The 26,612-nt window shown below is 34.2% G+C and overlaps 1 protein-coding gene across 2 annotated transcripts in view; it reads right to left on the bottom strand.

Annotated features, from left to right (window-relative positions):
• Nucleotides 1-26,612, bottom strand: part of LOC143228962 (villin-1-like) — a 66,959-nt gene that overhangs the window by 2,876 nt on the left and 37,471 nt on the right. For both annotated transcript variants that reach the window (XM_076460497.1, XM_076460498.1), the window contains 15 exons: nucleotides 25,109-25,211; nucleotides 23,194-23,307; nucleotides 22,605-22,706; nucleotides 20,451-20,560; nucleotides 16,415-16,493; nucleotides 15,946-16,044; nucleotides 13,448-13,601; nucleotides 12,760-12,860; nucleotides 11,142-11,279; nucleotides 10,478-10,564; nucleotides 5,043-5,114; nucleotides 3,712-3,909; nucleotides 2,045-2,100; nucleotides 1,103-1,196; nucleotides 422-625 (listed from right to left, as the gene is read on the bottom strand). In XM_076460497.1, the coding sequence (XP_076316612.1) occupies nucleotides 422-625; nucleotides 1,103-1,196; nucleotides 2,045-2,100; nucleotides 3,712-3,909; nucleotides 5,043-5,114; nucleotides 10,478-10,564; nucleotides 11,142-11,279; nucleotides 12,760-12,860; nucleotides 13,448-13,601; nucleotides 15,946-16,044; nucleotides 16,415-16,493; nucleotides 20,451-20,560; nucleotides 22,605-22,706; nucleotides 23,194-23,307; nucleotides 25,109-25,211 (1,711 nt within the window). The remainder of the gene's footprint in view (nucleotides 1-421; nucleotides 626-1,102; nucleotides 1,197-2,044; nucleotides 2,101-3,711; nucleotides 3,910-5,042; nucleotides 5,115-10,477; nucleotides 10,565-11,141; nucleotides 11,280-12,759; nucleotides 12,861-13,447; nucleotides 13,602-15,945; nucleotides 16,045-16,414; nucleotides 16,494-20,450; nucleotides 20,561-22,604; nucleotides 22,707-23,193; nucleotides 23,308-25,108; nucleotides 25,212-26,612) is intronic.

The following is a 26,612-nucleotide window of genomic DNA, read 5'->3' as shown; positions in this document are numbered from 1 at the left end:
TGTTACAAAACTAACAATATTTTGCGAAAACAAACTCGGGTTTTACTGATGCATAAATTATATCTAAATAAAAGGCCATTGTCAACATATAAATAAATATTAAAAATGAAACTTTTCTTACGAAATAAATTTGGCCTATCATTTGGAAAACATACCCTTCATGAATGATTTGCCCTCCAGTTGCACATTGGTATATCTGCGGACTCACACTATTAGAAACCGAGTTTCGATACCCATGGTAAGCAGATCACAGTTCATTGTGTAGCTTTGTGCATAATTCCAAATAATCAATCAAACCTGAATGATTTAAAGTAAGTCTTGTGGCTAACGTGGATTTTTTTTCAACATCACGACTTTTAAAATAAACTTTTTTAGTTTAAGATTTAAAATCACAAATATGTGAAGCAAAAACAGTTTGTACCTCTGCGACAGACATGGCCCGACGCTTTTCTTCTGCATTTGCTCTGTTACCAATCCAAATAAAGATTGTGTTCCAGGCATCTAGTAGCATTATGTCATCTTCCACCAAGTCACTTTGAATAAAACCGATAATTTCTTCAACAACAAACCGACCACTGGCATTAGAACACTGAAACAGTCTTGGTTGATGATTGTCATCTGTCATCTAGAAAGGGTACAAAGTAAAATTTATTCATTAGTTTTGCATAACAGACACGAATATGATATTAAATTTAAGAGATAACAAGATGAAAAATGTAAAAATCTGTAATTACTTGCAAAACTAAACGATGGAAGAAGGAACATTTTACAGATAATTATTGTAAACAAAGTATAAAGTAATATTTCCTTACAATTCAAAAAAAAAGTTTTAGCCTGCAGTTCATGGTTACAAAAATACAGAAAAATAGTATAATTTACACATTTTAGGTTCATAATTTATTAATACTTAAAGGTTTGCTTAAACTATTAATGTCAAAACAATGTCAATGTATGGAAATATTGCAAATAAAACGTTACTCTGAAGTTGTATTGTTAAATGAAATTGCAGATTTTACGTATTTATTTGTAATGGAATAACTTCAGAGTTCACAAGGATAAGTATCATAATACGTATAACACATGCAGAACCTCTTGTACGCACCTGAAGTTGTTGGTTGTTTGCGTAATGTTCTTTGCCACCCAAAGCATTCCAGAATTCCTGTTTTTCTTGTCCTTCAGACACTAGCACTATTTCTCTGAAAATAAAAACAATTAAATGAAACGAGATATATATAACAAGGCAGTTAGTCATCACCACCCACCGCCAACTCTTGGGCTACTTTTTTTATTATTATTATTATTATTAACGAACAGTGGGATTAACCGTCACTTTATAACTTAAAGGGCGAGCATTTTTGGTGTGATGGGGATTCGGACCCGTGACTCTCGAATTACGAGTCGTGTGCCTTAACCACATGGCCATGCCAGGCCATACTTCTTAAGTACTTCAGTTTTTGGTCTTTAACAACGTTTCATATTGGCGGGTTTCTTATGCTATATGCCACTGCCTCAAAAACATAAGAAGGTCAGGTTATGCAAAATAAATTATCATCCTCAATTTGGCTATTTCATGATACTGTGCAAAATGTTTATAACCAACAAGAAACATTCTAAACGCAGGAAAATGACTAGTGTTTATTTCTTTCAAGATTTGCTTACGGAGAGACAAATTATCATATCTTGCGAGTGAGAACTTCCTGCGGTATTAGACTACTAAAGTAGTTCGTATTCAATGTAGTATTTCACACACAAATTATGATTTAAATTTGAAAATAACTTTCTTTCTCCAAGTTCACTAACTTAGAAAATTGAGATTCGGTATCAAAATGTTTTTACGCTATTTTATTGTAAAAAAACAATATTTATAACACACTTTCTTTTGACCAAAGTTTATGACCCTCAAATTCAACATCTTTGAAGGAAAAAAAACTTAGAAAATATCATTATATATATATGGATATCAATTAAAAATGTATCTGGGTTAACCAACAATTACAGTTCTACATGGGAAATAAAGTTACAGAGAAGAAAAAAAAACGCTAACCTTCCTGACTGTGAGACTATCTTCTTTGCCATTTCTCTCTCATCTCCAGTACTCCCCTGAAAAGTAAATGGGATTAAATAACATGGCATGTTTTATGGCAAAAGATTCCAGTGTCTTGTGATAATCTTGCGATACTCTCGGGCCTACCGATAACCTTACAAATGAGAATAGTAACAAAAGAAATGGCAGATGTTATCAAGAGTTAATCTGAGATTCCTATTTGGCCGAACTGAAGGAAGCAATTTATGAAATTCATTTTAATAAGTTACGTCTATGTACGTGAAATTGTATTGGTAGGCGCTAGTAATTGGTGAATATTTCCATGTGTACTGCCCATTAACATTAAGTGTGTACACTTCAAATTTAACATCAGTCGTGCACAGATTGGTAGATTTCAACTGTAGATCATAGTTCCACTAGATAGGATACATAATCAAGTCATCACTTCACTAGAGGAAAACAAAACCAAGTCATTGCCTTACTAGAAAGATGCCGAATTTAGTCACAGTTTCACTAAATAATACAAAACTATAACAGTTCTAGTAAGATGCAAAACTAAGTCGTAGTTCCATTAGAAAAATATAAAATTAACTCTCATTTCCAGAAGGACAAAACCAGATCACAAGCCCACTAAAAGGTCAACACCAAGTCTCGATTCCACTGTAATGGTCCCCGTTGAGGTCAGCAGTAAGTTTATGCTTTTAGAATGATAAAATTCCCACGGTAGACTGAATGAAAGCAACCCATTTTGCAGTTTTTCGCCAAAAAACAACATTCTATAATAATAGACGTTTTGACTCGATAAAAGAGTTAGAAAGATCTAGCTCATTTTTGTAGAAATAGAAGTTATACATTCACACATACATAACTTATACAATCAGTGATGACGAGAAACCCACTTGTTGAGAAAATTTATATGCAAAAACGGCTCGTTTGGGCCGTTTAGGTATATAGGTATAAAGGCGTTCCTTTATTAATAAAATAAAATAAATAAAATTATATATTCAAACATCTAATACCGCCCTCTACATTTCGACACACAGTTACACAACCCCTTTCAAACATGTGGTCAGCTTCCGGTCAGTTACCTCTTTCTTTGTGAACTTGACGATGACCGAAGAAGGTCGAAACGTTGTTCGCTCTTCTATGTAAAAGTGTTTTCTCAGCCCAAACGAGCCGTTTTTGCATATAAATAACTTATACATACATACAAAAAACACACACTGATGAATTCTAGTATTCAAGGAAAAAAACCTGAAGACTTTTACTTATGGGATTACAGTGACGTTGTAGCACATGCGCCCTGAGAAGAATAGCGTTATTGTTTCCCGTATTGATAAGAGCTTCCCAATGAACGATATAACACAATCTTCTCAATCTCCAACAGTTTTCTTAACACTTTCTCGAGAGGTACAAAATATTTCCCGAGAGCTCTTTCCAGCAATACATTTTTGTTGTTTCGTAAACAAATATGCCATTAGTCGATTTTCTTTCTTACCCTTTCTGTTTATTTCGTTAGTTTACTCAATAATATGGTTATTTTTACAAAAACCAAAAATACTTTAATCTATGAGATTTATTATCGTAAATTTTAAGCCTATTTGGCATTAGTATTGGAGATAACATTCTTCCAAGTTATACATTATTTTTTCAGTAACATTTCTTACCTTTCCAGCCCACACATAAGCAAACTGTGTGGTTAATAAAACAAAAACATCATTGGAATTCAATGAAGCAGCTCGTTTTTCCACTTGGATGGCCTTGGTATTGTAATCTGATGTTCCTCGGACATGAAGAAGTCGAGAAGTCTCAGAATAACAGGAGTTATTGTTCTCTACGTTTCTAAATCCACTGGCATATCCTCCCTGCATAGAATGTATGTAAAAATCGGTAAGTTTGTTTGTTTTTGAATTTTTGCGCAAAGCTAAACGAGGGCTATCTGCGCTAGCCGTCCTTAATTTATCAGTGTGAGACTAGAGGAAAGGCGGTTAGTTATCACAAATCACCGCCAACTGTTGGAATACTCTTTTACCAACGAATAGTGGGATTGACTGTCGCATTATAGCGACTCCACAGCTGAAAGGGCGAGCGAGCATATTTAGTGTTACGGGAATTCAAACTCGCGAAAATTCTGTAAGAAACCAAAGATGCAAGTTAATAGTCATTTTTGTTGTGGTTAGTGTTGATGTAGAGGGAGCAAGCAGACGAGTGGAAGAGCTTCCACGAGACCGAAAAATTTCATTTATAGATTCTTAATTTATATTCATTATAAAAAAAGAGAGAGAGAGAGAGAGAGTGTGTGTGTGTGTCATATTATGTATATCATTAGTTACACAATAACAATACCCTTTTGGTTTAAGTGATACCCAACAATATCAGGGTCGGTAAAAGTCGGTTCCCTAAAAAAAAGGGAAGATCCTTCGTCACTGTTTCCAGGGGTCACAACTGTTAAGCCATCTCAGCAATATACAAGTTTTCTATGTCTAACGTGAAAAGCTACGAGTTATTGTAATTACCTAATAATTGTGGGGGTTGTGAGCTATTCATAAAATGTCATTCTATAATTTGAAATATTACAAAAATAAATTACTTGAATAACGACAGTTTTCTTTATTTTAATTCTTCCAGAAAGCTATAATATTTTGCTTATTTAATTTTAAAAAATATTAGTATTTACGTCCTTAAGCCCAGAGTTCATTCTTACGCCAGTGACGTCATGTCCATAGACCACGGGTAGACACGCCCCCGCTCGACCAAAATATATTGAAAAAATCCATACACTGTTTTAATTATTCCTCATTCATATATAAATATCAGATTAAATATATTTGAGATATATATTTGTCTGTATTAAAAACTGATAAAGTTAACCGATGTAACAGCTGAAATTTAATAATAATAAATACACCCTACTTATTATTTGTACAATTACTGATATTATTAACCCACAACTAATATTGTAAAGTTAAGCATCGAGACGCTTTTAAAAAACAGTTACCTCTAAGATGATCATTTTTCCACCAAATATGGCCATAAAATGTGGCGGTTCTTTCCCTTGTACAACTCTGACCTGTAAAGACAAATAGCAGTAGCTGTAAAAACTGAACAGTTTGATACTGTAATCCACTAGCTTAATACTTTGTTCACTCAAACTGTTTTTTTCGATATCGAGACAGACTCGATATTATGTCAGTATTTCAAAGTTTGAAATGTGCTTTTGAACTTAAGTATTCACTGGTAGTATATAGAAGAATGGAATTTATTTTTTCTTAAGCTAATGAGCTGAACGTGGCCGAGTGATTAACCCATATAGTTAGCACTAAAAAAAAACAAACACTGGGGATATCCCAAGGCAGTTACCCGTAGAGATACGTATTGAAGTCAAAATAAAACCACCCTAAAATATTTCTACTAAACATTACCTACCATCATTCGCCTTTAAAAGTTCAAAACAAAATATTCAAGTAGAATAATAACCACCCTAAAAAATCTCATACAAGTTACTCCCAGCTTCCACCCTCATTATATATAACATACTCTACACGTTGGAACTGTGGGTGTTTTATAGCAATGACTATTCGATCAGAGTAGAATATGCTAGGTTATAAATAAATGTTGGCGAACTTGGGATTTTTGCGTTATTTACCATAGTATCCATCTACATTCTTTCTAATGGTTTATAACTGGCACATAGAACGGGTACCACTGCTTGTTGTCGTATAACATACAGGGATTTATTTCCTGGTCACATATTGTTAAGGTGTTTGAGTATTTTAGCCTAGCCTCGCACCCGGGTAAGATCAGTTTGTCTATTCTTCTTCGACATCAGCTAACCACACATCCTCTTGCTGAACCTTGTGTCCACTTGTTATTGGCATCAGTCTAACTTTCTTCATCTCTTCATTATCAAATTAGGTCGAATAATTATAGATATAGAGCCAGTGTTGATTGACATACTGCGAATTTTACCTCCCCATCAATAAATTCATAGGCTCGTAAACCAGCTACCCTAAATAATAGACTTCTTATCTCATCTGGGATCGAACGAGTATTCTCAAATGAACTTTGTCCAACAAGTCCAACTAATTCCAGTTTTCCGAGGTCTGGTTAGCTATTTGTTGTTCCTTTAATATAGTTGTGCTGAGGGGTCATCCTTATGGTCAGCAGCGGTTCTCTGTTGGAAAGTTCTACCCCCCCAAACAAAAACGCACACACACACTCTTGATCTGAAATATAATCCCTAAATATTTTCAAATCCTCTAAATTGTGACTCCCATAGACACGAATTAAATTATTCTGACTCCAAAATAATTATTTCCTTCTTACGCCCCCCCCCCAAAAAAAATCCTAAAAACGTTACAACTTATGGTATTATTTTCTTAATACCATTCTACCTTTCTTTTCTCACAGTGTATGCGAAATATGGACCGAACAATGAAACTTTTTATAACCCTTGTATACTGCGTTACTTTCTCACTCGTACACAAGCAAAAGGTTATGATTTTTTTCTTCTGAAAAGTCATTCTTTTACTTCATGCATAGTTTGAACTATACACATTTATCAGAGATGCCAATCATTACGATTTTGGTGTATACATCACGACTATACGCTCATACAGACAAATATTACTTGTTGCAGCTCCCAAATTGTTATATAATATATAGGCCTACACAATAGTGATAAATTGTTCCCCCAGGGCTTGAAAGGGGTGAAAAGAAAATTTTTAGTGAGATACAAATAAATTTTGATAATAAATAAAAGATATAGTCCAAATGGCTACTTGCTATAATCATGTTTGTGCTTGAAATAATCAAAAATATTTGTATCTCCGATGTCTACCAATAGTTTGAGTGCGGTGCTTTTCCATACTGGGTACGTGGGTGAATCCATAGTTACGTCATTAGTGCTTGTCAGCCAGTCAGCGCTCGCGTAGATGGGTATTTCTCGTTTTCTCAGCGACATTGAAACACCAATGCGATCGTTCACAAGATGGAAAAAAAAGAGGCCTGGTTCACCAGATTGTCTTGTTTCTGGCAAATCTGAAAGGACTAAAACTGTGAATCCAAAATTTAGGAAAGAGTATAGTACAAAATATCCGGTAATTGCATCAAAAGTCAGTGACAGTCATGCGTTTTGTACAGTGTGTCACATCAATTTTTCTGAGGCGCATGGCGGGATAAACGATTGTTTCAGACATACAAAATCAGCATCTCACCAACAAAAGACTGAGGCGAAGACAAAAACGATGCAGATAACGACATTTATGAGTAAGAATTCAGAATATGAAACCATAAAAGCAGAAGTGATGTTCACGCAATTCGTCATTACTCATAATTTACCTCTAGCTGTAGCCAATCATGCAGGACATCTATTCAGAAAAATGTTCCCAAAGTCTAATATAGCGAAAAAATATGGCTGTGCTGGAACCAAAACTACAGCCATTGTACAAATGTTGGGTTGTGAAGATGACAAAATGATTTCAAGTATACTTACTAACAGTGTTTACAATTTAGCCACAGATGGATCCAGACATGGATGACTCAAAACTGTATCCAGTGGTTGTACGATATCTGTACGGGCTCTGTCTACAATCATTACGCTCAGTCATTTGAAATAGTTGGCATCTCTGGTTTATAGCTGTATTTCCTTTGTTTTTTCCTAGATAAGACTCGAATTTGTTTGTATTTTCAACTTCATCAGTGTACCTATAGACACGCAGTGCTAATTTACGAGTGACTATTATTAACCCTTAACGACGGTTACTATCTACATGAGGCATTTACCCATCAGGCAAAGTAAAGATTAGATGTAATGACAAGGGAGTGGGTTTGAAGTTCATTAAACAAGAAAATCTAAGGTATCGTAACACACTACTTAACCGGTCAAGACGAGGTTTCATTCCAAGCAATTGTCATAACTCTTGTCTTAGAGTATAGTTTAAAAGTAAACGCGTTATGTAACAAACAAATAATACCAGATAGAAAAAAAATACATTTTCTTAATAGTTTTAACTATAAACTAGATGCTGCTAGTTTTAAGAAGAATTCGTGTTTTTGGTTTGTTTTTTAGGATTTGACAAAGTCCTTTACTTATCATTACTAACCTAATATAAAGAAATAATAGATTAGGTCTTTACGTCGTTCATGGATTTTTTCTTTTCTCCGTTGAGCGAAATTTTAGTGAGAAGAAAATTCACAATTAAGGTTACTAGGCCTAAAAATTTAACAGAGAAAATGATCTGAAGAAACCAGCACATTTAGCTGCCATGGTTAAGCAGAGAAGTTTATATTCCTTCTGTAAATTTACGGAATTTGTATGACGTTTAATTGTCCAACAAGACTAACAAGTCTTCTTGGTGGAAAGCACAAGAATAAATAAGTTTGTTCGCTTCTTCTTTGTGGGTATTTGAGTATGTTAAATTCTAAATACTCAGAAGGGTCAGGTGCACAAGACCTCTTCCTCCATCCCTAACTTTCATGTCGGTTACTACTATATTGTAGTTTTAGTGCTTTTGAGCCAGAATAACACAGAGTATTCCGGCCCTTTCCAGGGCAATGTCCATACATTGTCTTGATTTGCCCTTTTTTTATTTATGTTTTATTTTCCCATTATTACTTTTATTTATTTTTAATATATAATTAACGGAAAAGGAGAACGAGAAAACAAAAAAAAAACATTAATAATAATAATAATACACACACAAAAGTATGAATATTATACTAATCCTAAACGTCTAGTGCATGACGGCCAGCTTGATTTCTATTTCTTAAATATATATTCATAAGAGAGAGGTACTTAGGACTATGTTTATCATGTACGTGGATTCTCTTGAGATCACATAAATCATTTTTATATCAATTTTTATTATAATAATTTAGTGCATTATGCAAGAGTCTTTCAGATACTGTCTCTGTGTTTGCATACTTGTACATGAATGTGGATGAAGTGCTACATGGTACTTTATAGGATGAAGTTAAAATTGAATTTTGTATTTTTTTGTGTTACGTTTATCCAGATTGGACATTCACATTCTATAACAGGTCTAATATAATAGATCGTAAGGTCTTTTCTTATAAAAGAGTCTGTATTATTGTTTGTTTGTTTTGAATTTTGAACTACATAAGGACTATCTGCGCTATCCGTCCCTAATTTAGCAGTATGAGTACTGTAAGATTAGAGTGAAAACAGTAAGATATCACCACCCACCGCTAACTCTCGAGCTACTCTTTCACTAATGAATAGTGGGTTTGACCGTCACATTATAACGCTTCCACAATTGAAAGGGTGAACGTGTTTCGTGTGAGTGGGATACGAACCCGCAACCCTCGGATTAGGAGTCAAGTGCCTTAACCATCTGGCCATACCGGGCCATCTAGAGAGTTCTGAACTATATCTCAACACTCCTATGAGTACTTTTGTAAATTGTAGTGAAAAAAAGGCGTTATTTAAACTGATTTAATTTTTTTTATTGGTAAACTACAGACAAAGACGAAGTGCATAAAGCGTTAAACTTGAGTGTTTCTAAGTGTGTTGCTTGCAAGGTAAGTTGAACATTTTTAAAATAATATATGTATTTTTTTTAATATTTCATCATGGATACAAAATTAAAAGCGATTAAACACGTTTAAGATAATGTAAAGTACCTTTCTAAGCAAAACTGGCCACTGGTCACTACTTGTGAAGCAATAGTGGAATTAGAAAAGTTAAAGTTACATTGAAGAAACAACTGTTTATAGTTAATGTTATAATGTATGCTTTTTAACTCTTTAGAATACCTCATTTAAACATTAGTAAAAAACACATACCGAACATGTCAGTGCATAATGGTTGAGGAAAATCAGAAGTTTAACTTTTTAATAGTTGTTTAACAAAGTTTGCGTAAAAGTTTGGAGACGGCTGGAATGGGTAATGAAGGAAACTTTAGTGTAAATTCAAAACGTTTCGACATAGCTTGATGATGGTATAACCTTGTTGAAATTTTGTACGTTTATAATAAAGTTTCTTCAACATCTGTTTAAACTGTTTCCAAACTTTTATTTCCTAAAAAAAAATGGGTTATTTGTTTGAGTTTGTGTAAATGTTTCCGTTTATGACTGGAGAACAGCTGAACCGATTGTCATCAAACCAAGCATATCCTTAGGACCCCACACAGTGACATAGGGGAGGGATAGTAGTGGTGTTTATATTGGATGCGTGAGAGAGTATATAATAAAATGAAAATTACTCACCTACATTCACTCCCACAAGCCACTGAGACAATTTTAGAAAGTCCTAAAATAAACAGGAAAGTATTGTCCAGCACGAGGCAAAGAGAAATCCAAAGTTCTTAACACCTCTGGTTTTAAAACTAAAATAGCTACCTCGATGACGAATCATCGACAAAACTTTGGGTCAATTACCACCACACTAACACGACGAGATCGAGAACTTACTTGGACAGCTCTTCCGTTCAACTTCTCATCCAACTCGATTGTTTTAAAAGCTGCCGTTCCTTGTTCATCTGCTGTAGACTTGGCTCCCTGCAGAAGGGGCGACATTTATTACATATATTTTGCAAGTGTATTTTGACGTAAAAATCTCTATGATAATAACATTGAAACTTTTAGACACAAGTCTTAGATTTAATCCTCTATAAAGAGGCGGTTGCACATTATTGAGTTCAATTTTTTATATTAATAGAGGACATTACCATTGATACGAGCAGTATTTCTGTATATTAATGTAATTTAATCACTTGCCCTGTCAGACATGTTTGATCAAGCAACCTGTTACAATTAAAATGTTAAAGCTAGTTTCGACTAGATAGTTCTCTACAACTGATAAAGTTAGCACTAAACTTAACAACAATAGTATTTCACATCAATTGTTATAAAACTGGCTCTGGTTATACATTGTTGTTTTGTTCCAGCAGTGCATTTGAAAGTTTCATCCGATTATACACAGGCTAATCTTTACAAAAATCAGATGGCTCCGGTACTGCTCTGGTCCAGAATATTTCTTAAATTTTCAGTCTTTTCGTAGAGAAGAAATCCATTTATCAATTTTTATAAAGTCCTAGTGACATCAATTGAATCTCATTTGGTTTAGGTAACTTACCAACCAGTAGTAGATCATGAAGTTGTCTTTTTCATCATTGTTATAAGCGTACACAACAACGTAGCAGTCTCCACTGAAAAACTTCCCAATTTCCTTCTGATCAACTCGTACTAGGTCGAAGCTCTGAATTCGAAAAACCTGCATATTCAAATCCAGTGATACATATTGAGTTCAAAATCTCCATTTCTGGATTTTCAAAAGCCAGCAAAAAAAAAAAAAAAAGTATCTACAATTTAACAATTTTATGTAGAACTATACATTATAAAAATAACTTTTATATAAATTTCAAAATAATTTCATAGGGTGTATTTTATTCTAAATATCTTTGTAGGATTTAGTTAATTATTCTGGAATGTTGATATTATCCTCGCAGTTAATATTAAACTGAAAGCACTAGAGTTTAAAACCTGTCACAGAAAATATAATTGTTGTTCCTTATCATAACAGTAGCAATCTCTTTATATATTTCTGTGAACTAGGCTTAGCAGTGATCATGAAGATATCCTGTAGTTTTGTATAACATTGCGAAATCGCAGAATCCGGTTTTAAAGGAAGAATGAGCCGTTCTTTACAAACGATAAAATTAACGCTAAGCCTCACGAACAATGAAGTTTCCCCATACACTACACGTGTTTTCTTGTTGCTATTGTTGTTTGTTTGTTTATTTATTGTTAAGCAAAAAGCTGCATAATGAGCTATCTGTGATTGAAATCGGTTTCCAGAGTGTAAACCAGGTTTGCCACAGAACCAATGGAGGGGGGGGGGGCTGTTGATGTAAAAACAAAAGGGGGGGAGAAACACTTGCTCCAATAGTGCGAAACACTACATAACCAGCCCAGTTAATTAAGCATATGACTGGATTTTCTATAAACCGTCAGTGGTGTATATATATATATTTACTTTCTGCTTCTTAAATATAATACATGCGTTGTACGACATCGTCTTTTATATCTAACTATAATTTGCAGTTCTCATCAAATAGGATCGGCTTTCAAGTCTGCATATCTGGTAGAATCCCATCTCAGTCGTGACAGGTTTATGATGAGACGATCAATCGCGTTATTCGTGAGTAGACAGTAGTCGGCAAAGATCGGAGGTTAATAATGTTGACTAGCCTCCTCCCTTCTAATCTATTAATTTAACAAACTGCGCATTGCTATCTTCAGTTCTGAGCTATTAGTCTAGAAGGAAAGCAACTGTTCAGTAGCACCGACATCTAACTCTTACGTTAGTTTTGTGTACTCGAAGAATGGGAGTTGACTTTAACTCTAGAGTGTTTCTTCCTTCCTATAAGGCAGAGTGCGTTTTTTTTTTGGTTTTTTTTTAATGAACTGTGAAACTCGAACTTTTGGATTCACAGTTCGGGCACGTTAATGAACTGGCTACACGAAGTTCGAGTAAGGTGAAATACACACACTCTACACTGGCTTGATATAGTTTTCATTGCACCACTATTTAACAAAAGGACTTCTATTTGTTGTTATTAGCAGTTGCATGATTTCAAAGTACCTAGTCCTCTTTACGCACTCTAAAAGACAAGTCTTTCTCTGCATGTGACGAATTAAAACTATTTTCACTGTTGCAAATTTAAATCTCTAGTGGTCTGGTGAACAAATACCTCTTTAGTTCCTTTACCGTCATCCACCATCTGCACCTCCGCTGCCAGATGGATGTTTGAGTGCAGTGTAGTAGCATCAAACTTTGTCTGAATTGTCTTGGCTATAAATAAATAATCAGGAAATTAGTTTACAGAAAGTACAAAAAATAACACTTGGCCTGTACGTTTTACTAAATCATAAAGAACCGGAGATATTGAAATTATAATAAGTGTGTGTGTGTTTTATAGCAAAGCCACATCAGGCCATGTGCTGAGCCCACCGAGGGGAATCGAACCCCTGAGTTTGGCGTTGTAAATCCGTAGACTTACCGCTGTACTAGCGGGGGGTGATTATGACAAGAATTTATTGGTTTTTTAAAGACACCTCAATTAACACAACTTGTACTTGTGTAGAAGTAAATATATAAGAACATATTTTTCTTTAAAAATGTATACCGCCTTCTCTTAGAGTTAATTTATTATTATAATAAAATTCTTACTTATCATAACTATTTTAAAATGCTTTAAAATTAATATTCCGTTAGTCGATTGACCAGTTAGCTATGACAGCTCCTACATTCGGACATCACGCAAGATTCAACACAAAATCTCAAACGTCTCTAAAACCAGAAAAAGAGGGAGGAATAATCCATGAGAGACCATTCAACATGTCAGTACACTACCCCAGTTTTTTTAACTAAATATTTACCAATCTTTCCAACGTTGTGAGTTTTACCAAGACCTATAGTGTGGTGAGGATCTCTCCATGTTCTGAACAGACACTGGAATTCTGGTGGTTCTCCACCTTCGATAACTCTGGTTACTTGAGTGTAGTTTCGATAGTTTTTTTTCTTGATAAACCCCTACGTAGATAAACGAACATTATTTGACAATATATGGCATCCTAATCCCCAGGTGCAATATTTAGCAATATGCATTTGAAATTTTGATTATGAATATTTTTTAAGTTTTATTTCCTGATAATATTGGTAGTATTCGAACCAATAACTATATGTATTTGTTTAATAAACTAAGTCATGGTACCTCGAATACTACAACACTGAATCTTTACCCCATTACTTAAGAAAAATATTAGCTTCATGGAATGATGTACCATTCTCTAGAGCTGGATAGAATCGACTTTGGGTTACTTTTATAGTGGCTTCAAATTATATTCATAAGTATTCTATAATAACGTCTAATTTTTTTTCCAGGTTCGTCCGATCAGGTTTGGAGCAGTTGTTATTTTCACTGTGGAATTCACCTTAATGGTAGTTTTTCAGATACTTCAGTATTGATTTATAATTAAAATATGATAGGGACGTTATCACACAACTAAATGATAATTTAAAATATATTAAAATGTGTTTTAATGTTAATAAAACAGTCTATATAATATTTTCTTTAATTAAAAGAATCAAACAAATAATTGAAAATAATCCAAACCATTTTAGAAAAATCAAAATGTATTAAAATATCTTGAAATAGCGATGTACTATAGAATTAATTAGAAAGACAAATTAAAATAACAGAAACAAAATTGAAAAAGGTTACAGTAAAGTTTTATTACTTCGAAAAGTTATTTTTTAACCACATACGTCTGGTTTGATTTTATCTTTTAGTGTGGTATAACCTAGTAGGGTGAGTGGGTATACTCATTTAAATAAATTTGAATGCCAAAATCAATTATAAAAGTATTATAATATGTATGTTATCATTATTGCAGTATGGTAATATAAATTATATTTGAAAATTTAAATGTATTACCATTATCTAAATTATATATTTAATAGTATCAAATAATAGTCTATCAAAAATGACGGGAAGCAGTTGTTAATAATACATAAAGAAATGGTGAATATATAAAAGTAACAACAATTATTGGATAAAACGTTTGTTTTTCTTTGTTTTTTACGACCTAGTTGGTAATGTGTTAAAATACTAAAAATTATTAATTAACATTTATTCACCACTTAAAAAAACTTTAAACACTGACTATAAGGTTAGTAATAGTAGTCCTATTTGTAATCTAATTCAAGCATTAGGCTTAATATATGAACGTAACTTAAGGCTTAGCTGAAAGTAAATTTCATTTTTCTTTTGCCTACAACTCAATGTTATAAAACTCCCGAATTAAACTACTTTGTTGTTATATCGTAGAAGTCATGAAAAAATAAAGAATCAAAAAGCTTTTTATACCTAGAGATAAAACAGTAAACAAATTTAACAAAATGTAATAGAATTGTTAAAAAGAATTAAACTAATGTATGAAACAAGAACTGAAGAGCTTGGGTATTTACCAATTACATAATTTAAGTAGAATAGAAAATATTTAGAAAATAAAAAAAATATTTATATAAAACAGCAAAACTTTACAAAAATATTCCAAATAAAATAAGATTACCATCCAGTTGTAGAAACATATATATTAAATTGGCGTTGAAGAAATTCGTAACTGTTAATGGTAAACCTAAAAATATATTAATAACAAACAATTTAAAAGTATTAAAAATAATTTAAATTGAAATATCTGTTTTACGGCAAAGCCACATTGGGTTATTTACTATGTACACTGCGGAAAATCGCATCTTGGAGTTTATTTTTTAAGTCCATATTTACCGCTATCCAACCGGGGTGGGGGGGCTTGAAATTGAAACTTATGAATACTTAAACATGAAATATTATATAGTTAATTTTGTTATAGTGTACTTAAAATCACGTATATTCACCATTTTTTATGCATTATTATCAATGCACTTATTTATTATAGCTATTTTTATTTTATTAAGCAAACACGATTCATATTCAAGTGAATCTTGCGGATCATAATATGTACTACAAAGTTGTTGGTCTTTATTTTCAATTATTTTTTCAATTTAGTCGAAAAATAATAATATTAATAATGTTGTGAATATGTTCCACGTGCACATAGTTAAACACAAACTAATTTAGACAATATTCCATTGCACATTCCACCGACTGTAGATCATTTTGTTCTCATGTTAACAATAACCTTATTTCTATTTTGTTAGCAAACTTAAAGTTAATATATATATACAAACTAAGTTCAACAGACAGTATCATTTTCGAGTACTATAAAAATAAGTAATGCTTGTTTCTTTCTACCTTAGTTTTTAAGTGTCCAAAATCATACTGAAAAACGACACTACATTTGACGTCATCAAAAGTACCTAAAAAGATTCTCACCTGGGCATTTCTCATGGCTTCTGTTCTCTCTTTTGTATTGGCTCGTTTTCCTACCCACACCCATATTCCTGCTTCCCCGTTATCTATTATGTACGAATCCTGTACAAAATAACGAACAAACTTTAGGGTTAAAACAACAACAGCGATGTCTTTTGTGGAACACTATGGATGACATCCTCGACAAACCATTACAGTGCTTTAACCCTTTGTTTCATCACATTTGAAAGGAAATATATGTTACTGAACGAGTTCTATTTTGGCAGAAGATTTGAAAACAAATCCTGACCATAGTAAATTACTACATATTTTTTCTGTAAATTTTAAGTATTTGCATATTATAATGAAATAACACTTTTTACAAAATTTAACTAACAGAATAGAATTATCACCTTTCAAATTACCTGTCTGACTGTAATGTTATTAACAATTAATCTAACAAATATTAAGGAGATTAAACAGGTTTTCCTACCTGCGAGGTTAAATCAGACTGATCAAGAGGTCCACTTTTAACCTCTGTAACCTTTAAAGTACCCCCCTCATCACAGCATCTATCAAAGAATTGATTTAGATTATGTTGACAGCATTACTTATATTTTGTGGTTATTTCAAAGAAACTAACGTATACTCTAGGAATAAACAACAACACACAATTGCAAATAAATATTAAGATCCACATTATACATTTAAATTTTGTGTCTTTAGAAATAGCAACATTTTTTTGCCTGAACTTTAACTTGAGGGTATAATTGTCGGATTTTATTTTCCACCCAGGATAAAGACGAAGCAATTAATAAGATTAACAACTAACTACAAACATAAGATGTTCAAACATTAGAAGTATTAGGCCTAATATTGATGATGTGATAACACAATTTTTATTGAGAATTTAAAACTAATATATTGAATAACATTTCATAAATCATGACCTCCCAGTGTTATGTCTGTAGACTCACGCCTCTAGAAACCGGGTTTCGATACTTTTGATGGGCGAAAAGTAGATTGCCCATTGTGTAGCCTTGTTCTTAATTCTAAACAATCAACTTAAGTCATAGTGTTGTCAAGAAAAGCTACCTCCCCCTATACCAAGTTATAATGTAGATTCTTTTTGGCAGACCCTATGAGCATGATGGCGGAATTTTTATATATACATGTTCTGACCTCAAGTATAAATGTAATTTCAATTCTGTTATTGTAACCAATCATACTGAATTATGTTGTTTTAGAATTGAAGGGTTTCATAGCTTTTATTGTGTTCATCGTTCACCTTCTGGTAAATTTGTTTGTTTGTTTTTTGAATTTCACGCAAAGCTACACGAGGGCTATCTGCGCGAGCCGTCCCTAATTTAGTGGTGTAAAACTAGAGGGAAGGCAGCTAGTCATCACTATTTACCGCCAACTCTTGAGCTACTCTTTTACCAACGAATCGTGGGATTGCCATCACATTATAACGTCCCTTCGGCTGAAAGGGCGAGCATGTTTGGTGTGGCGGGAATTCGAACAAGCGCCCCTCAGATTACGAGTCGAGCGTCTTAACCACCTGGCCATGCCGGGCCCTTCTGGTAAATGGTGTGATTTTTCAGACATAATGATTGTGGTCCACTCGTTGATGATGTTAATTCATATAATTCGGTATTTTTTTTTGGGTGGGTGATTTTAATGCAACGTTTTTTTCTAAGTATACTCAAACCTTCACTGGTCGAAGTCGTGTGACTGAATTAAATAATTAGATGTCTGTCATTATTACAAATTATTGTATTTGCCAACCAACTTGGGTAGTATGGGCAGCTCTATCTATATTGACACCCGATAATGTTTTTTTTACAAATTGTTGTGATGTAGTTCCTGGCGTAATTTGTTGTAAAATTTCATATCGTTATGTGCAATTTTTATCTGTTACTGTGTCATTAATTCCAGCAAAGTTTACATCTATACAAAAATGACTGATTAATTAATACTGACACACTGAAAATTTTAGTCTTAAGTGACGTTACTTGGAACCCTATTACAAATGGAAAACCTAATGTCCTCTTTTGTATAGCATTGTCATTAACTGTACCATGTTTCCATTTGCTAACGTTGTTAAGTTGAATAATGCCAGCTACCCACTTTGGATGGCTGTGATTTTAATACTGTGATTAAACGTAAGCTTACAGGTGATATTTGTGCTTACAATAAATAATTGGAACCTAAGATGCTTGTTCGGCATCAAGTTGCCAATTGCAAAGCTAGTTATTTTAACAAATGTTTTCAGGATAAAAACTCTTTCATTGCATATGGCGGTCCATTAACAAATGACTGGATAAGCCGAAACAATATAAGACCAAGATTAAATTAATTTGTATCCACGAGAATCTTGCTGGTATTGCTAATATTTTTAACGGTCATTCTTTCGACAGGATGTTACTCTCACTAAAAAGTTCCAGAATACACCTATAGTCCAGTCTCTGTCTTGTAACTGTCACTGAAATCACACTGTAATTCAGGATCTCTCCTTCTGCTGGATGGGATGATATTCTATCATCAGTGGTTAAAGCTGCTAGTGATCTAATTATTGAACACATAACTATACTTGGTAATAAAGTATATATTACTGGCAAATTTCCTAAGAGTCTTCAAATTGCTAGGATCGTACGGAATCTTGGTCGTTTCTAAAATTATGGGCCTATTTCCTATCTGATCTGCATTTCTCGTATTGTCAAGCGTATCCTTTGTAACATAATTGTTGCGTTTTTTTCAGAAAAATAAGGTCTTGAGTTATTCGCAATCTGGTTTCTGTAATCAGAAATCTGCTGAAAACAATATACTGGCAATCACTACAAAGGCTTATGAGGCCACAAAATGAGTTTCATTTAGTGGCCTAGGTATTGCCCAAGACATTTGAAAATTGTTAATCATACATTTGTTTTGAACACATTTGTAAAGTAAAGTCTACTTAGTAATATTTACCATATTATTCTTAAAACGCACCTGATAAATAGGCAATGTTACACTTCAACTAATGAAGTCCCATTTCTTTACAAATAAAGGAGTGTTTTTTATTGCTACCTGGCATCTTGACAACACCTGCCTGGTTTTAAATAGCTGTCAATCACGACATATTATAACATCAAAGGAGTGTGTGTGTTTTTCTTATAGCAAAGCCACATAGGGCTATCTGCTCAGCCCACCGAGGGGAATCGAACCCCTAATTTTAGCGTTGTAAATCCGGAGACATACCGCTGTACTAGCGGGGGGCACATCAAAGGAACTGGTGAATGACAATTACAGTTTTAATGGCGTCACTCTGTCCAGGGTTGATTCAATAACGATTCTAGAGGTTATTATTTTGGAGTATCTCAGATGGAACCAATAAACTGAAATGATTTTTAAAAAAACTTATCAGGGTAGTCTATATAATAACATTGTATAAAAGGGTTTGTATGTTTCGGGCCTTTTGTTAAATCTATTATGCTATCTTCTATAGTCATCTTGCTAATTATTTAAGTGTTTGGGACTCACACTATGACCCCATCAGTGGCACAGCAGCATATCTGCGGACTTATACTGCTAGAAACCGGGCTTCGTTACCCGTGATGGGCTGAGCATAGATAGCCCTTTGTGTAGCTTTGTGTCTCATAACAAACACATTCACACTGTGGTGTGTTACGACCTATCTGGGTTTTGCAAAAGAAAGTATTGGGGCTAAAGATAGGTCTTCCATATAAAGCAACTATTTTTAACATAATTATGAAATACGAACTACTTACTCACTCTTTCAGCCGTGAAGGCGTTGTATTGTGACCGTCAATTCTACTATTCGTTAGTAAAAGAGTAGCCCAAGAGTTGGGGATGGTTGGTGATGACTAGCTGCCTTCCAATAGTCTTACACTGCTAAATTAAGGACAGATAGCCCTCGAGTAGCTTTGCGCGAAATTCAAAACAAACCAAACGATACTCTTTCTTTAACAGGTCTGTTCACCGCCTCATTTGTGTTGCCAAGGCTAGTTTAACTCTGACACGTTAATCCGCTCTAGGAAATGTTTATGTTACTTTCGTCACGTATTTAATGCTGTCCAAGATATCCTTTGTTTCGAGTTTTAAGTTTTGTTTATTATTTAAGTAGATTGAAATCTGATGTGTATTTATGCATTACTAATTTCTCAATACTTGGTTTGCCACACATATATATAATTTTTCTTTTGTTAATATTTATCCTTTATAGCTGTAACTTCATAAATTAATACAACATACACAAGTTCGTTTGTGAAACAGTTTTATATGTAAGTATTCGATTAAAAACAAAACGTCAATGATAAATTTTTGTTACTTTTTAAATTACAAGGGCGTGATAACTAGGTGATGACTAGAAATGTCACGCTCAGCACACGAGCTTCGTATATTCCAATCATCATCGAAAATCAGTTGTATAATCTCACTTGACCAGAACATGCGATTAAGCTCGTTGACTAGGCTATTTATACAAGAAACTGACATACTATCGTTCCACCTTGTGCTACTGTACTCACTTGTAGAGTTTCAGTTCTTTTCTAAGCTTTCTTTCAATTACGTCATCAGCAACTACATCTTTGTAACTCTTCAGTTTTTTTTCTGTTATTGGAAGCCATTTATTGAACACCTAGGATCAGTTAGAACAGAGAATACACGTATATAGATAGGTATACATATGGGGTTACAACTGTTACTATACGAATGGCACATTGGGTATTAAGTAAAATATTACAAAGACATCTCAAACCAATTTAATTATTGTTTGTTTCAAAGTTACACTTCGAAATTAAACTATGTTCTTAATCAAAAATTATATAATCAGTTTTGCCACTTTATTAACAAAAACCATCAGATGAATACATACTACGATCAAAACGAAGCTAAACAACATATACAATTATTTAAAGGCTGATAAAATGGAGTCGATAAATATATATATGCAGCACTTCTCGATCAAAACAAGGCTAAGCAGTTGCTACAGTTATTAAAAATTCCCTAAATAAAGCCTTTAAATAAAATACATACTATACATGAAACATCTATTATTTTAGAAGACCGGTAAGTAATTTGTTAGTATAATATGACATTACTATTTATTCGAAATTAGAAGAGAGTTTATTTGTTTTTGAATTTCGCGTAAAGCTACACGAGGGCTATCTGCGCTAGCCGTCCCTAATTTAGCAGTGTAAGGCAGCTAGTCATCACCACCCACCGCCAACTGTTGGGCTACTCTTTTATTAACGAATAGTGGGATTGACCGTAACATTATAACGTCCCCACGGCTGAAAGGGCGAGCATGTTTGGTGTGGCGGGAATTTGAACCTGCGATTTTCAGATTACGAGTCGAGCCATACCACCTAGCCATACCAGGCCTATTAAAAGATAGACGAACAGTTAAATGATATTAACAAATATCGTGGTGCTAAACATATTTTGGTGAAGATTAGTGGGTTTTTTTTAATGATTGTCAGAAATGCTATAACTGTTATTAATGTTATGAATATTCATGTAAAAGTAAAAGACTCGTGATTAGCTGAGTGCCATTCCAATGGACTCCTGTAACCTCAACAGATCACTTATCAATTATGATATCAGTGATGATAAAACAGCAATCACTAGTGAAACACTTCCATATAAGTAAAGTTATACAGTAACAAACAACTCGTATGTCATCAGGTTGATTTGGTTCGAACATCGCGCAAAGATGCATAAGGGCCATCTGCGCTAGCCGTCCCTAAACTAGCAGTGAAAAACTAGAGGGAGGGCAGATAGTCATCACCACCCAACGCCAATTCTTTGGTTACTCTTTCACCAACGAATAGTGGAACTGGCCCATGGCTGAAAGGGCGAACATGTGTGAAGGGACGGTGATTCGAACATGCGACCCTTATATTGCGAGGGGTTGTGAAGGGACGTATACCAGGCTTTAACAACGCCCCTTCTCTATTCCACCACCATTAATTTTCATGGCTACGGCACTTATCAATCTGTATATTTTTGAACCGTACCTTATGCCTGCAAGGACCAGCATGGCCGAGAGCTCAGGTACAACCGTCCTAATTTAGAAATACCAACCAGAAGGACAGCCAATCAGCAACATACGGCATCACAAGGGTGAATATCTGAATATTTGTATCAATTTTATAATGCGCACACAGCTAAAAGTGCGGAATATTTGTTGTTATTTTTATCAACGGCATCGCGTCTCGAACCTTGAACCTTTTGGTCTGAACTTGACACTCTAACTATTAATAGTTGGCTTCACAAACAAAAAATGGAGAAGGAAACAATCGTACTCTTGAAGTACTGGAAGCAAAGGTTTCAATTTGATTTTGTTCTGTTTTTTGAGATTTACACTTATTCTACATTAAACCTGCAACAAAATGTTTGCTTGACCGTTTCTTTCAAGAAAAACATCACTGAAACTGGTTCTGTAGTTCATGCCTTTAACAAAACATTACTGAAACTGGTTGTGCAGAGTTAAACAAAAACAATGATCGTATTAATCTGTCCAAACAAATTCAACTAGTCTTAAATTTCATAACTAATAATTATAGAATTAAATGTTGATTAGATGAATTAAGTGTTGTATAATTTATTGACCTGCCTGTTTGAAGTTCTGAAATCATAAACAATCACATATTTCAAAAAAAAAATCGACAAAATTTTACCTCCTTCTCAGCATTCGTGAGGCTTTTTTCTTTCCCATCATCAACAGTGACAATAGAACCTTCCCCACCTTCTGCTTTCAACTCTTGTGCCAACCGTGCTCCCTAGCAACATATTAAACTAACATTATAATCTAGATTAAACAAATATCAGTACTCTGGTCATTCGTGCCCCTAGCAACATGTTAGATAAATGCAGTAATCTGCATTAAATAATATATATCCTGATCCCAAGCATATCGAAATACAACAATATTTTTCATAATCAGTTAACGACTTCAGAAACAGTAGTTGCCCTAAACAACAGACGACACAACTGGACTGACAATCTCAAAGCAGAAGCAAAAATAGGCTTACCTTGTTTACGTCAATATATTTATATCGAATGGTAAATAAATGAATTGCTTTTATTGTTAGACTGAAACTGACTACGATCAGGGATTGACCGATGCTTCATGAACCTGTTGACTACATGTTCTACCAACTTGAAACACCTTCTTCAACGTGGTAGGCACATAAAACAAATCACAAAAAGTCTCCAAGTTACCCAACACCCCTACAAATTAAATGTAGGTTTAATAACTTATCTCACCTGAATCTTTTCCATGTTGTTGGCATACCTGCCACTCCACACGAATATCAGTTTTCCTGCTTCCAAAACAAAGACGTCTCCATCGTTCATATTATTCCACGTTATATCATTTATCTAAAGAGAGACGGGTAAAAAAAAACAGAAAGTTGGGGAAAATTAACAAAATCCCATATTGTGTCTACATGTGGATTTCAGATTAAAGAGAAAAAAATCCCATTACTATAATAAGATATTTTTCATTACTATTTTAACACATATTATATATATATATATATAAATATATGTATTCAACTTTTTAAAACTACTTTAATAATTTGATGTTAATTTCAAACTTTCTGTCTGTAGATACAAAGAGTTAATTTGAAGGTTCTTTTTTTTTCAGTTAGTGGTACAAAACACAATACAACAAGTTAAGAAAATGTTAAAATATTATTGTATAAGAATAGAATATATTTAATCGAACTTTTTTCGAAATTCAACTTACTATCTCCGCCACCGCAGGTTTGTTTTTTTTGTGTTTTTTTTTGGAATTTCGCGCAAAGCTACTCGAGGGCTATCTGCGCTAGCCGTCCCTAATTTAGTAGTGTAAGACTAGAGGAAAGGCAACCAGTCATCACCACCCACTGCCAATTCTTGGGCTATTCTTTTACCAATGAATAGTTGGATTGACCGTCATATTATAACGCCCCCACATCTAAAAGGGCAAGCATGTTTGGTGTAACGGAGATTCGAATCCGTAGCCCTCGGATTACGGGTCGAGTGCCTTAACCACCTGGCCACGCCAGGCCCTGCGTGTAGAAGATATACGCTCTACTGAGTACCCCTTTAAGTTATACTTGTTTTCGAATTACAGTTTTCAAATAAGGTCTTCACTTTTACTTTAAATATCACTGTTGTCACTGCAAGCTTATATTCACAACATATGTTAAAAATCTAATAAAACCAGAATATTTAAAAATTAGGCTTAACTAAATATTTTTTCTCATGTGCCACTAAAATCGGTTTTAAACTTTTTTCTTCAACTTATTCATATATGTGCGTGCGTGTGTGTGTGTAGAGCAGGATAGTTAGTATTCTGTAAGGGCCCGACATGGCCAAGTGTGTTAAGGCGTTCGACTCGTAATCCTAGGGTCTCGGGTTCGAATCCCGGTCGCACCAAACATGCTCGCCCTTTCAGCCGTTAGGGCGTTATAATGTGACGGTCAATCCCACTATACGTTGGTAAAAGAGTAGCCCAAGAGTTGGCGGTGGGTGGTGATGACTAGCTGCCTTCCCTCTAGTCTTACACTACTAAATTAGGGCCGGCTAGCGTAGATAGCCCTCGAGTAGCTTATCGCGAAATTCAAAACAAACAAACTGTTCTGTAAATAAAAAAGAAATGTATTGATTTTTTTTGCAGGTGTTTTTGTTTTGGTATATTTAAATCAACACCCATTCGAAACGCTTAAAAACAATTGTCTTTGAACACTTATTAAAAACCTCAAATTCCTTATTCTCTCGATTTTCACACACAACTTACTAGATATAAGATAAATTTAAGTAGAACACAAATATTAATATTTATGGTTGATATATGTTTACATTTATGAAGTTAAAACTCATTGAAGTTATAAGTAAATTTTGTTTTTATTTTCTCAATTTTACATTCATTTTGTTTTATTTTATATAATTTCTGCGGTGCTACCATTCTTTATAATGATCAACTTTTCGTATACCATATCTTACAACTAGGAACTGAAAACAACTATTTACACAATGACCTGGAGCACTTCTGCAACCTAAGGTGGGATTAGAGATGGTTTATTACTCTTCATAATTTTATACTGGTGTGTAATTTATGACAACGTATTTTGAAAAGATAGCTACTATATTCTGAGTTTAACTGCAAAAGGTATTGAACCACGAAGTATCTTACCTGTCGTACAACAGGTCTTCGTTTGCCCTTAACGTGGAACAGTCGTGGTTGAAAGGAAGTGTCCACATGCTTCAAGCCGCTGGATATTCCTCCGGATAACAGCCTGTGTGTAGCGAGGGACATAAACACTATATTACATAGAGAAATTGACAAGTTACAATAATATATTCACAACCACTTCATTAAGCCGTCTGCCAACCCTAGAACTGCATGAGAAGCCTTCTTATATAATCAAGTATTCTGACAGTCACGTTAAATTTCCCAGAGTGTACTAAAGGAATACTCCTGAGATGAGTAACAGTTAACGATTGGTATGGTTTGTTTTGAATTTCGCTCAAAGATGCACAAGAGCTATCTGCAATAGCCGTCTCTTGTTTAGCAACGTAAGACTAGAAGGAAGGCAGCTAGTCATTACCACCCACCGCCAACTCTTGGGGTGCTTTTTTACCAACGTATAGTAGGATTGACCGTCACTAATATCGCCCCACGGCTGAAAGGGCGAGCATGTTTGATGCGACAGTTGAAGAACTGTCGTTGTATACGTCTGTTGGATTTTTTTTAACTTAAATACCGAATAAAACCCAATTTAACGCGAAGAAAAACGTCTAAGATCAAGTCTTATTTTTAAAGCAGTTCAGGCCCGTGCGCAGAATGTTTGAAAACCAACAAATATTGACACCATCAATGTACAAAGCATCCTATGTGGGAGGAGGGGGTCGGCTGTGGACATCCCTTACCATAAAATTTATATAAAAAAAGGTGTTATGAGATTAAATATGGAAGCAATTTTGCATAAAGTATAGCTTAAACAATTGCATGGCTGTTCACATAAAATCCGCAAACAACCAGTTAAAAGTCAACAAATAATTATTCTTTTCTAACAATGCACGAGGAGCTGGATTTAAATTACCGTAAATATGTTTGTTTTATTATAGTAAAGTACTGTACTATCTATATACACAGTAGTTATTAATTGTTAAATTATATTACTAACTGAAACAACTCTGTACAATAATAGTATATTAGCTATGGCTATCACATATGTAAATCTATGTACTACTGAAATAACATGTTAGCATGCTCCATTCTTCTACGGTACTTCTCCATAAAAATGTAAGTACAGTTTCAGTGTTCACAGCAGTGTCATAATAATTATGCATTAAAACTAGATCACTCAGTCTTTATTCAGTTCATGTACACATCAGGTAATTATTTAATTAACCGGCAGATGACAGATGCCGAACGTTTACGTGAACATGAACTTAATTGTTTGTTTGTTTGTTTTTTGAATTTCGCACAAAACTACTCGAGGGCTATCTGTGCTAGCCATCCCTAATTTAGTAGTGTAAGACTAAAGGGAAGGCAGCTAGTCATCATCACCCACCGTCAACTCTTGGGCTACTCTTTTACCAACGAATAGTGGGATTGACTGTAACATTATAACGCCCCCACGGCTGAAAGGGCGTGCATGTTTGGCGCGACCGGGATGCGAACCCGCGACCCT

This window comes from Tachypleus tridentatus, chromosome 10 (genome assembly GCF_004210375.1).
Source record: "Tachypleus tridentatus isolate NWPU-2018 chromosome 10, ASM421037v1, whole genome shotgun sequence".
Lineage (NCBI taxonomy): Eukaryota > Metazoa > Arthropoda > Merostomata > Xiphosura > Limulidae > Tachypleus > Tachypleus tridentatus.
Note: the sequence above shows the minus strand (reverse complement) of the source record. Positions and strands in the feature narration are given on the sequence as shown.